This window comes from Centrocercus urophasianus, unplaced genomic scaffold (genome assembly GCF_019232065.1).
Source record: "Centrocercus urophasianus isolate 14NV4802_14NV808 unplaced genomic scaffold, USGS_Curo_1.0 seq_29, whole genome shotgun sequence".
Taxonomy (NCBI): Eukaryota; Metazoa; Chordata; class Aves; order Galliformes; family Phasianidae; genus Centrocercus; species Centrocercus urophasianus.
This window is the reverse complement of record NW_024884855.1, coordinates 7,260,871-7,273,868: the sequence shown is the minus strand read 5'-3', so window position 1 is coordinate 7,273,868 and position 12,998 is coordinate 7,260,871. Positions and strand designations below refer to the sequence as shown.

Here is a 12,998-nt window from a genome sequence, read left to right as displayed (position 1 = left end):
GCCATGCAGAGCCCATGAGCCCAATGTGCCTCTGCCCAGGCTTTGTCTCCCATCACTGATTCAGTCAATCCCTCTCCATCCCTCGGTTTGAAGCAGAAATAAAGCCACTGACTCAACTGGGTGCCACTGACTCAACTGGGTGCAACGGGGCTTAATTACTCTCTCTACAGGGCTTACAATCTGCAGTGATCGAAGGTGCGGCAGTGTGAGCTCAGCTGCACAGTTTGAGGGAACAAAGAAAGTTCCTATGGCTCAGAGCCCCAAGTTCTATGCAACTGTGAGAAAGGGCTGCGAGAACAGGCTCTTTTTTTCAAGCTCAGTGCTAATGGACCCATTGTTTCATGTAAAGGTTTCTGCTGCTCTTGTAATAGTGTGTGTGACATTTGCAGCACGCTTTGTTCCATGAGCAAAGTAATTTGAGATAGTTTATTATCCTTTGGAGACTTTGCTGCTCGCTGTTTAACTTCCATGTGACTGGACCCTGGAAAAATCCCTCAAAATAGCGTGCAAGCCTAAAAATAGGGATGAATATGCTGTTTCTTAGGAATAAAATAATGAATGCAGGGCACTATGATAGGAAGAGCTGAAACATCAGGAAAAGCCATTTACTGCTTCCGCTTTCTCTCCAGAGCCTCCCAAGCACATGGGAGGTCTCAGCATTGAGCCGAGGTGCCGCTTTGCTCGCATGAGATGCTGCAGTTTGTTTGGATCTGTTTCAGGGGAACAAAGAAACAGTGTTTAGTCAGCATGTTCTGAATCACTGGTGAGAGGAATCACTTCCAAACTTGAATTTATTCTGTTGGGATGGAGTGGAGATGTGAGGAGTGGCAACTGTTATCCCAGGGTACCCATGGCTCCCACTCCGCATGGCTCATTCTGCTGAGCAGAACTCATGGGCTGATCCAGCGGTGAGTTCTGCGTCGGGAACCACCAGAGTTCACTGAGCCACAGCTGTGGGAATTGTTTCTTCTTGCTGTTAAACCACAGTCACTCAGGGTTGAAATAAAGCAGAAGTCGGTGAAGGGTGAGCAGCAGTAATTTGGTGCGAGGAGATGGATTGTGGGGACCCTGAGTGCTGGCCCTGGGCAGCAGGGAGTTGACCGTGCTCACCTGCTCTGGTGGGATCTGTGCCTCTGGTGGTTCGGGTGCTGAGCTTCACACCCCGCCTGAAGGACAGCTGTCTGCAGCAGCACTGCACTTTGTGCGGCCTCGGGGAGTGGCACTGACTGTGGAATAGAGGAAAAGACCAGAGCAGAATGGAATAGGGTACGATGGAATGGAATGAAACAGAACGAAAGGGAATGGAACTGAATGGGATGGAATGGAGTGGAATGGAATGGAATCGTGTAGGGTAGGGTAGGGTAGAACAGGTTGGAATGGAATGGAAAGAAATGGAGTGGAATAGGATAAGAGAGGACTGCACAGTGCAGGACAGGATAGGGTGGAATTGAATGGAATATAACAGAATAGAATGGAATCTTGTGGAATAAGATAAGATAGGATTGGAAGGGATTAGGATGAGATGGGATGGGTTGGAATAGTACAGAGCAGAATGGAATTGGAGTGAGATGGGATGGGGTGTGGTGGAATGGAACGAGATAAAATGGAATGGAATGGAATGGAATGGAACGGAACGGAACGGAACGGAACGGAACAGAATAGAATAGAATAGAATAGAATAGAATAGAATAGAATAGAATAGAATAGAATAGAATAGAATAGAATAGAATAGAAGAGAAGAGAATGGGATGGGATGGAATGGAATGGAATGGAATGGAATAAAGTGCAGTTCAAAGGGACCTTCAAAGATCATTGAGTCCATCTGGTTACTTCAAAAATTAATCAAAAATTAAAGCATATTAGTGAGGACATTGTCCAAACGCTGGCAGGCATAAAGCATCACCCAGCTCTCCAGGAAGCCTGTTCCGCGTTTGACCACTCTCAAGTTAAAGAAATTGTTGCCAGTACCCAGTCTGGTTCAGCTCTGTGCCATCCTTGCACTCCCTTCAGTTACCAGGAGAGGAGTTCATCACCTCTCTCTCCTTTTCCCCTCCTCAGAAGAGAGAATCACCTTTTGGCCTCCTTTTCTCCAGGCTGGACATCCTAAATTCTTGGCCTCAGCTTCCCAACCAAGATGAGTCAGGACTGTAGCTCTGCAGAGCACTCTGCAGCCAGAGGAGGACAGATTCTCTTCTTGCCTATATCCAAAATGAAACGTCTGTCATCCCATCGAACACCCACACTGAGATGCTGAAGAGCCCAGATGGCCAAAAAGTGTAATATACAGGAGAAGCAGTATGACTGAGCGTGCCAAAGACCCCATCAAAGGGCTGGCCTTTTAAATTGCCTTGTTTTCATGCTCGGATGAGTTGCTAACCTTCCAATAAACACCAGAGTCATTATAATAAAAATGTGGAAAATGCTACCATTAAACCACGCCGGTTTATTTTTCAAGTGCCTCTTTCTGGGACATCAAATTCATTTAGATCATTCTCAAAAGCCACAAATCCTGAATGGGTGCAGTAATGCGTGTGGTGGGAGGCGAGAGCACAACGTGCGTTACATCGGGTGGCGGCAGGGCTCCAACAAGAGCTGGCTGGGTTTATTGCAGGAGTTAAGGTGTGACGCTCAGGCTGCTCACCCCTCTTGCCCCTCAGTTTTGCAGATTGAAGTTCTGGTTCATACTCTGGTGCTTGAGCCCTGGAGAGATGTGGAACCAAGCACAGATCCGTGATCAGGAGGAAGCGGAGCCTTTCCCTCACAAAAAGATATTTTGGTCCAAAACTAAAGAAGAATCTTTCAGCAGCACAACCAGGTGGTTAGATCCCAATCCTCTTCACTTCTACCTATTTGGAGTAACTTCACCAGTGGTTAGCCTGAGCACTGGGGGAGGGGAGCAATCTTGCCTCAGCCCCCATGTTGTTGGTAAGTATGATGTTGGGGTTTACTGTGCTAATTAAGTGAGAACATAGAAGGGGGTGTTTCGAAAGGTCTTGAGATTGGCTTGACTCTGCTTGGGTGAAAAGAAGCCCCTGGAGTTACAAGAGTGACCCAAAAGGCTGACATCTTAATAGTGGGGACCACCTTGGAGCAGTGCAGCAGGAAACCTGCGGGCATGGTGAGGAAAGAGTTCAGCTCAGTTCCCAGGGAGCTTGTCAGCATGACACGTTATTCAAGTTATGCCAAAAATACGTGGAGGAGACACTTCAGGCAGATGTCTGGGAATGCAAAATTTTCTCTCTTGGTAGGAAGTTTGAGCCCACGTCTGCACATTGATGCAGCACAGCACAAGCTGCTGAGCTGCCTGCTTGACTGGGAGCAGGAGGCAGAACTCTGCCTGTTCCAGACCTGACATCGGTTGCTTGGGGCTCTTGATCTCGGGGTGAGAGGACGTATAATGGCTTTTTACTGAGGGAAATAAACCCAGCAGTGTGTGTTCCATCCTGAACCGAGGTTTGATGGCTGGGGCTGCGATGTGATTCTGTGTGCTGTACTGCTGCCATTCATTAATGGCTCTGCTGAAACACAGGAGCGATGCGGCCTTTCATCATCTCCAGAGCAATGAAAGTATGGCAAAAAATAGCCTGTCCATCTGCTTGGGATGGATGAAGCCAGGCTCAGTTCTTATTCTAAGTCCAGGTGCTTCCAGGAAGTTACGCCATGGATAAGTTTGACTCTCTGATTCCAGATCAATAACAAAAACATTTCCTGTTCTGCACGCATCTGACTTCTCATCATGGGAAAAGGCCAGAACTCTCCTCTTAGCAATTAGGAATTGTACTCCTTTCTGGAGGAGCACAGAACCTGTGTGTGCTGAGCATGTGGGGCACAAGAAAGCTTTGCTCCCAAGGAACTCCCAGCATAGGCTGGAAGGAAGAGGCTGGGAGCTGGGTAAGGGAAGCCTGCCTGCATGGGAATGGGTTGAAATAACAGCAGAGAGTGAAATAGGCACACGGGAGCATGCAAGATGCTGAGAGGAAAATGAATCAAGTCGCTGTTCCAAGAGATGGTTTAGACGTAGATCAGCATGATAAGCCAACAAACTGGGTAATAAACAGGAGGAACTAGAATTGCTCTGATGAGATAAATTTGACCTAGTTGGTTTTATTAGGGGATCTAGAGGGGAAAAGTCACCTGAGGGAAGTTGTGAAATTAGTGATGACAACCTATTTAAGAAGAACTGAGTTGCAGAAGAGGAAGGGCAGCAGCACTCACGAACCCCACTGCAAACAGCTGTGAATGCAGCAGAAGTGCAATAGGTTTTGGGAGGAGGAGCACAAGGTGTTCCATGGGAATCAGGTGTTGCAGTGGCTCCTCCAGGCCATGTCCCTGTGCCTTGCAGCTGGCCCTCAGTGAGGCTGGTGGTGGTTGCAGATCCCCTTTGTGGTTCCTCACTTGCGGTCAGTTTAAGATGTTTCTCTTCCTCCAGCAATAAATGCTGCTGCTGTCGGGCTGGTCCTGAGGGCGAAGGGAGAATGCGGAGCTGAAGAGAAGTGCACAGGGCTGTGGACAGATGCTTGGCACCATGCAGAGGATGCTTAGGGCTGAAGAGGGGAAGCTAAAATTCGCACGGAAAACCCCCAGGGCTGTGAAGAGGACCGTGGGGACGATGCTTGAACCATGAGTTGTATGCTTGGGGCTGCAGGGAAATGCTCACGGATAGGAGAGATGCTGGAAGCTGTAGGGGAGATGCCTGGGGATGTGAGGAGGATGCTCAAGGAGGGAAGGGATGATGAAGCTGCAGGGAGGATGCTCGGGGCGGCACGATTGGTGGTCGGTGCTGCAGGGGATGCTCACAAGGGACGCTCGGGGCCACGGGAGAGGGCGAGGAGGGGCGGGCGGCGGGGAGGAGGTTCGCGGGGCAGGGGCTGCCGGGGGGCGGCCGGGGGCTGCCGGGGCGGAGCCGCGGGGTGCCCCTCCCGGCTCCAGTATAAACCGGCGGGGAGCGGGCGCGGGGCTGCCTTCTCTGGGGCGCCCGGGGCCGCCGAGACGCCTCTTGCCCGCAGCCATGGCGAGGGGGCAGCTGTCGGGGGGCGCTTGGGGGGCTCTGGTGCTGTTGGGGCTGATGCTGCCGGCTGCACCGGCGGGAGCTTGGTACAAGCACGTCGCCAGCCCGCGGTACCACACGGTGGGACGCGCCTCGGGGCTGCTGATGGGCGTCCGCCGCTCCCCGTACCTCTGGCGCCGGGAGCTGCCGGCAGAACCTCCGCACCGCCCTGGGGGCACCGCGTCCGCCGCAGCCCCGCAGCCCCCGGGGAGCCTCGCGGGGGACCCTCCGCCACCGCCGCCCGTCCCCGGCCGCCTCCTGCAGCGCCTGCTCCGCCGGGGCTGGGGCTGGGGGGGGCCGCGTCCCGCACCCGCCCGGCCACCGCCCTCCGCCCGCGGAGCTCAGGTAAAGCCGGGAACCGACGGGCAGAGCGGCCACAGGGGTGCCGGCGTGGGGCTTGGGGCGCGGGGTCGGTGTTCAGGAGATTTGGCATCCTGGGTGCGAGGAGCGTCTCGCTGCCTTCAGCATCCCGGCATCGGGCGGTACGGAGTGAAGGGATCCCGCGGGACAGCCCGGCTCCTGATGGGGGGGGGGGGGGAGGTTTGCATCCCCATCATCGGGTGGGTGCAATCGTGTGAGTTTGCAGAAGTCTGTGCTGCATTTTGACACTTGGACCACGAGGTCCCAGCGTAGTGAGCTGGGATGGTCAGATCTGTTCAGAGAGGCTACGCTTGGATTTTAGGGTGAAAAAAGGGGCTGGGTGATTTCTGTGCCCCTGACTGGGGGATGGCATGCCTGCACCCCGAGCTGTCAGTGCATCACAGGGGTGTTTGTGGGGTTGAGGAGCTCCCAGCATCGCCCCTCCCAGATTCCCTCTCCCTGCCCTCTCTGCTTTGCTCAACTGCATGGGACTGTTTGAGGGCTGTTTCCAAACGTTAAACCTCTTTCCTCTTACGTCAGCAAGGATCCAACATCCAGCTGAAATCCAGGGATGCTTCAACATGTTGGATCAGCCCCAAAACACGTAGCCACATCTCCTTCCCCCTTCCTTTTTTTTTGGTGGAAATCTAGGAATTGTGCCTTTTTGGGAAAGTCCAGGCGTATCAGCTGTGCTACACCTGTGCTGCCCTGGTGAATCCTGGCTGGAAGCAGAGGCAGAGTGGTGCTGGGCACCACATCTGTGGCCCAGACCTGTGTGTAGGATGCATTGCTCTGATTTCATGGTAAAATCTCCTCTGGAGCCTTGCAGGCAGGGCTGAGCCCAGGACTGGGGTGTTCATAGGGTTGCTTGCAGCTGCAGAGCTCAGTCTGCATACACAGTGTCAAAGCGGGGCAGAAAGGGTCTGCAGTGATGGTAGGTGAGCTCTGAGCCCACAGCAGGGAGCACGAAGCGTGGGTGGTATATAATAATCATAATGTAACACAGGGTCCCTTTTCTCCTTGCAGCCTCGCCCGATTGAAGACATCGCTGCGCTGCGCTGAAGGCCGGGCAGGGAAGCTGCAGGAGCTGAGCAGTGCCAGCTGCCCACCGTGGGGACTTTTCAGTGGCTGCTGAGTTCCATCGGCGCTTCTCCGGCTGCTCTGACCTCTGAAAGCATACAGACAATTGCATTCAAAAATAAATAAATAATACACGTATCAGATTTTTTCTCACCCACTGTCCAAGTGCAGTGGTAAATTCATCTTGTTTTCAGGTCAATTTAGTGCTATGAACTTGGGGAGAAACCAACAGGGAAGATATTTATTTTGTTTATTTTTTTTTTTTAGATTTCTGTCCTTGCTTGTTTGCAATATGACACAAACACATACTGTTTGCTTCCTAGGATCTTGCCCTCATTAAACTGAGACTCAATCAAAGGAAACGTGTGTCATTGTGCAATCTTCTTATCCTTTTAGCATAGGTTGGTGTGGCTCAGCCAGGGCAGGCGCTGCAGCATTCTGGTCACTCCCAGATTTTTCTGACATGATTTAACTTCTCGATACAGTTTTTTGGTTTTTTTCTTCCTGCAGTGTTGTGGTGAATTACTTTCAGTGCCCGTGAGGGAGTTGCTGCCAGGCTGGGTGTCAGTTCAGATGTCAAAGATCGAGCCAGGACTGAGGATGGCTCTTGTGCTGGAATCCTCACTGAGTCCCCTCTCAATTTTCCCAGAGCGTTCAAGTTTCTGTTCATCACTATAACAGGATGGTACATGGATGGCACGAATGATGTGAGATTGCCATTAGGGCACTCGAACAAGGCTGTGTCTGCTGCACTGCCCATCAGGCATTGGAGCAGCCAAAGAGGCAAATTTCTGCTCTTGATGGAAGTGAGTGACAACAGGAGGTGAGAAATGCAAAGGTCAGTGTTGCACAGGGGATGCAGAGAGGGCGATGAAGGGTGCTGGGGTGGGAAATGTGGCTGCATCGTGCAGCAAAAACACACTGCAATGCTCCAATATTGGGGCAATCGCGGTGAGACTCTTGGTTAACCTCCAGCCTTCCACTACTCACCTCATAAAATCATTCCTCCTGCAGCTGTGAAGCATGGGCTGATTATTTCTCACCTGGGGCCACAAAGTGATTTCCTCTGTGCTCTGAAGAAGTCTGGGCCTTCCCTGGGGGTCAGCAATCCCAGCCAATGGGAAGAAGCCTTCCCAAGGTGTTTAATTACTCCTTTCCCACGGGCACTCTCTCCACGGGCACCCTCCTTTATGAGCAGCCTCAGGAGAGCTCTGCCTCTCTCCTGCCTGCAGCCATATGGGCTGTGGATGGGATGTGGAACCCTAAAGCTGTCCTATGGAGACTCTGAAATGAATTGCAGCCTCAGGGGTTGTGGGGAGGCTGTGAGCAGGAGGTGCTAGGTGTGTGCAGTGGCACACCACAGCTTTGCCATGCCATCTTGTGGCCATGGGGTGCTGTGAGATGAGGGAGAGCAGGAAGGAGGCAGGAGAAATAGGTCTTTATCCTGACACCATGTCCCCATACCACAGTCCCCGTGCAGAGCACAGTGTCTGCTCTCTGCAGAGTCCCTTCCAGAAACGTGAGGCCGTTTGCTATGGCGAGGCCCATCCCATAAGTCCCACAGGGATGGAGCTCTTCTGGGGCTCCTTGCGTGCCATGTGGGGCTCTGCATGCCCAGCCTGGCTCCAGCGGACACAGTGATGCTGCCACCCACCCCTCCATGCCAGTGGGCGCGTTGTGTTCCAGCCCTGCAGCAGACGAACCCTGGGGGCTGCAGTGGGCAGGAAGACATCCCACCCCACCCAGTCCAAGTCTGGGGCGGCTCCACTTCCTTCCCCGTTCCTGGCCTCTCCCAGGAGCCCAGCAGCATCCAGCAGGGCAGCGGGCACAGCAGGGCCCAGGCTTGGCAGGAACAGGCGGCCCAGGAGGAACCGCCACAGTCTCCACGCACACACAATGGACGTATGGCCCCATGTGCTCTGGAGGAAGAAAACTCCCCAAGGAATTTCCTCCCTTCTTAGATCTGCTCCTCGCCCTGCTGAGTTGAGCCTTGCTATGGTGTGGTGATGGAGGGGGTGGAGATCCCTGGGCAGGGCTGGTAGTCCCATTGGTGGCGGATGTCCCTGTGGTGCCAGGCTATGCTGGGTCCTGCAGCCCCTGCTCCATTGGGGCAGCCGTGGGGCTGGCCTGTGGCCTGTCCACACCATCGCGCTTATGCTGCTTTGGGAAACTGAAAGGCCAGAGATAAGGAGTAGGAGATGTACAGAGCAGGGAGATAACGCTATCTCTGTGCTTTCTGTGCTTTAGCCTATTCCAAAGTTGTCCAGAGTGCTGATAAGGATAGAGCTGCTCAGAGACATGACCAGAGATCTCCCTCAGCTGAGCCTGTGGGGTTAACCCACCGAGATTAAATCCAGGCTGAACCACCAGCATGGAGCTTCCATGCTCTCAGCATCCTGTGTCTGGATGAGCACCCCAGCTGCAAGGGGCAGGGCTGATCCCAGGACATCCCCCCCCAGCTCAGACTGCTTCTGTTACTCTTCCACACGTCTAACCCAGGCTCTGGATCCAATCCAGCTCCTATGACTTGAGATGCAAGGAGGAAGCAGCTCCAGTTGAGTGAAATGTGGATTAACACTGAATTTCTCTTCCAGGTCTGGCAACGACCTTGCAGGCACATTCCTGCCCTGGGAGTTCCCCTCTACACTGTTGATATTTCCGTGGACGTGGTCACCTGTGCTGCTCAGCTGCCAGACTCGCCTGGGGTGGGTGCTCTGGGGATGGGTGCATTCAGGGGTGGGTGCTCACAGGGTGTGTGTCCATAGGGTGGATGCCCATAAGGGTGGAAGCTACAAAGATGGGTACTCCTAGGGATGGGTGCTCCAGGGATGGAGCCAACTGCAGGGTCTGGTGCTGCTCTCCCTTTTATCCACGTCTAGCTCTGATTTACTGAGCTTGAAGCAAAGCAAGCAATTAGCATGGAATGGCTATTTAATAAAATGAACAGGGCTAATTGCTTAGTAGCAGAGCCTGTTGTTCTTGGTGCTGTGCCAAGCTGAGCAGGGTGGTAATTGCAAGCATCTGCATCAAGGCTTGGAAAGGCACTGGGCATCCCAATGGGCTCACTGAACCCTGGCACTGCTGTATGCCTAGGCCCCTTCCTGCTATGGCCTGCTGCACCACCTGAGGGCACCAACTGAATTCACAGCCCTTTTAGTGCCGTTTTCCCTGATTATAGTGTGCTGGAATGATATGGACAACATAACATATGGGGAGAGTGCAGGATGCCTTCCTTGGAACTGTATTTGAGTGTATTCTGCCTTACCTCGCAGATATCCAGGTACTCCTTGGATAGGGACAGATGGGGCTGGACTGACACCAGCCACGTTTCTGCACAACACCAAGTGCAGTCAGTCCCTCTCTGGCACAGCACTGATAGCTCTGTTCTCTGCTTGCAAATCCCAAAGGACCTGGGCAGATTCCCATCTGCCAGTTTGTGAAAGAGGCATCTCCCAGCTCCTGGGAGCATCACTGAGTTGTCTGGACTTTCACAACTCACAAAGCATGTTATTAATCCTCTTGCTGATTAATCCTCCTTCTATCCCTATCAACCTCACTTGTTTACAACTCAATAGTGCCACACACAGAAACCTTATGAAAACGAGATGATGCATTTCAGGAGCCTTCCTGTCCCTCCTGCAGCACAAATGCTTCACTGGGACTGCGCTTATTAATGGCCTGGGATAATTATAGCAGTGACAATGGGTTATCCACAACTGCCTGCAGAGGATGAGTGAACACTGTTGCTGACACCAGCCAGAGGAGGGGAGGAAGAGGAAGAGCATCGCCCCGGCAGCAGCTGCCAGTTCCAACACCAGAGATGCAAACTGGTTCTGATGTGTGCTGCTTGCAGAGGGAAGCACTGGGAGCCTTCATCACCCTCCTCCCACCTGCAGCAGCAGGACCAAAGGTGTGCAAAACCTGAACTGCACTGAAATTGCAGCCCATCATCAGCACTGGGACACCACCCTCCACCTCTCACCCCGCTGCCCTTCCAACAGCCTCAAAGGCAGGGCTGCAGAGCAGAGATGTGCTGGACGTAGGCAGACCTCCGAGCTATGAGACTGTCCTGCTCCTCCCACGCCGGTCTGCCCACATTGCTGCCCTGCTGCAACCTCTCGTTGTGGTGTGTGTGTTTCACATGGGTTGCACAATGTCGGCAGACCGAAAGCAAACAGAGCTGTACACAGGTGTAGTTCCGTGTAACTGCAGCACGCAGCGAGTGGGCTGCAAGCAGATGTCAAATGGAAAGAGCTCCCAGCCCTCCCAGCACAAAGGTCCCATAAATTTCCCCAGCCTCCAGGGGAATGCAATTAGGATCCGGATATTGGGATGAGTCAGAACACACCAAAATTTAAATGGAATAAGAATTAATCTGTGCAATATCTGCTGAATATCTGGGCTCCTGGGGTCCTGCTGCCCTTTGTCAGCTCTGCCTTCAGCTTTGCAAAAGGCTTTTCCAGAGCGGCTCTCACAAATCTCAGCATCTGTGCTGGGCTGCATCTTCTCACACCTGATGCACTCAGTGCCAGGACAGACCCCACTTCACTTCTCTACAGTTAATACAATTAATTTCTTTTTGCTTTTTTTGATGCTTTTTGGGTATAAGCCTGAAAAAAAGTCAACAAATTTAGGTCGCAGTTGAGAAAACGTTTACGCTCAAACAAATAAGCACTTGGGAAACACTCAAACATTTCATTTTTACCTCGTTGAAACAGTATTTCTCCCCCCCTTTTTACTTTGTAAGATACCAAAGCTTCCTAGAAACAATATTCAAAAGGGTTAAAACGTTCCACCCGACCACCCAAAAGATTTTCTCCCTTCTGTTTTTATTGCACTGAATAAAAACTTCTTTTGGTTCAGATAAACTTGAAACAATTCCTTCTCCTCCCTCCCTCTCTCCAGCGTTTCTTTCTTTTTTTTTGGTTTGGCCAGAGAGCGGAAAAATCAATTATTCGCACTCCTCTAAACTGATTAAAAAAGCTTCAGGACTCCACAAAGAGGCTCAAGGGAGCAGTTATGTTGTACAGCAGATAAAATGCTCTCTGGATTCTCCACTTGCCTGCAGCAGCAGCAGTGCTGCAGGGACAAACCCAACGGAGCTGAGCTGGCACCCAATGCACTGCGACCTCTTCGTTGTGTCCAGCACAGCCCCTGCTGGTGTGCAGCACCCGAACATCCACACTGCCTGCAGGAAACGTGGGTGGAAAGAGAAAAATAATGCTTTCTTTTAATTCTTTTTGGTTCGAACATCCCATTGAAAAGTGACAATGCAGAACTTCAGTAGAAGCCCTCTCCTCTCCTTCCTCTATAAAAATCTGCTAGGAAAGCAGTTGGGGCATTGGAACAAGCCCCTCAACATTGGAACAAAACCCACAGCACCAGTGCTGTGACAACAGATCTGGGTTATTTCCTCCTGTGAAAGCTCTCAAGGAAATGAAATCAGAGATGCAAAGGGGTGAAGATGGGAATCTCTGTGTTTCAGCACAGCTGATGACAGTGAGCCGAGGGCAGCTCAGCCGGGCAATGAGTGCAGCACAGCTCTGCTTCTGGAAGCTGGAGCTGGTGAGCCCTTCCCTGCAGCCTGGCATTGGGGGACACTAAGTTTTTGTCTGAGGCTACACATGGACCAAGATGGGGAAAGGGCTGGGGGAACCTCAGTGCCCTGCAGACACAGAGACAAGCGGGATGTGGGGAGGGCATTGGGGCAGCTGAGCCCATGGCGGTCCTTGGTGAAATAGCTGTGTGCCGTCTCAGAACTCTTACCCAGGAACATCCAGAGCTTGTCAGGCCAGCAGTTCTGTTGGTGCCCGGCTGGGCGGATCAGCAGACATCCCCAAAGGGCTCTCCATCTCCAGGCTGGGCTGCAGCATCCCCTCTCTGAACCCATCACATCTCAGCAGCTCTCTGGGAGCGAGGGGTCCCCATTCCCTCCCGTTCTCCTCCCGGAGAGCTGCGCTGCTCTGCGCTGCTTTCCATGCGTCCCCGTCCCAGGGGAGAATGGGTTATAGGGCTAGGGCCTGGCTCTGGCACTGCTGCGGTACCTTCTGGGAGTTCCTGCTCCCTACAGCTCGGGAGTCTCCGAGCGGCCCCGCGGGAGCCGCGGCAGCCAAAGCAGAGCCCAGGGAGGCCCCGCTCTGCGCTCCCCGCACGGTCCCGATCGACTCCGCTCTGAGCAGCCCCGGGCGGCTCCGATCCCCGACACCCCCGCTCCGCGGGCATCCCCTCACCACCCGCCCCCGGGACACCACCGGATCCGTCCGCCCCGTTCCCGGCTCCGCCCGCCCCGTCCCCATCCCCAGCTCCGCCCCTTCCATCCCCATCCCCGTCCCCATCCCCTCCCCACTCTCCGCGCTCCTGGGCAGCGCGCAGTATGGCCGCGCTGCGCAGCGCCCCGACCCCAACGCCGGCCCCGACCGCGGCCCCGGCCCGGGCCCGCCCCTCCTCGCCCCGCCGCCCCGCGCCCGCCCCGCGCCGCGCATAAAAGGGCCCCGCGGCCGCCCGCCCCCCG

At 53.5% G+C, this 12,998-nt stretch overlaps 1 protein-coding gene across 1 annotated transcript; it reads left to right on the top strand.

The window, feature by feature from the left end:
* The first annotated feature begins 5,008 nt into the window (after positions 1-5,008).
* NPW (neuropeptide W) lies at positions 5,009-6,469 on the top strand. Its single transcript, XM_042827549.1, has 2 exons — positions 5,009-5,392; positions 6,434-6,469. The coding sequence occupies exons 1-2, from the start codon at positions 5,009-5,011 to the stop codon at positions 6,467-6,469; spliced, it is 420 nt and encodes a 139-aa protein (XP_042683483.1).
* The last annotated feature ends 6,529 nt before the right edge of the window (positions 6,470-12,998 follow it).

Excerpts from the sequence above, each read along its gene's own strand:
- NPW (XM_042827549.1), top strand. The coding sequence starts at position 5,009 with ATGGCGAGGGGGCAGCTGTCGGGGGGCGCTTGGGGGGCTCTGGTGCTG. Across the intron at positions 5,393-6,433 it reads CCTCCGCCCGCGGAGCTCAG|CCTCGCCCGATTGAAGACAT; the intron begins GTAAAGCCGGGA and ends TTCTCCTTGCAG.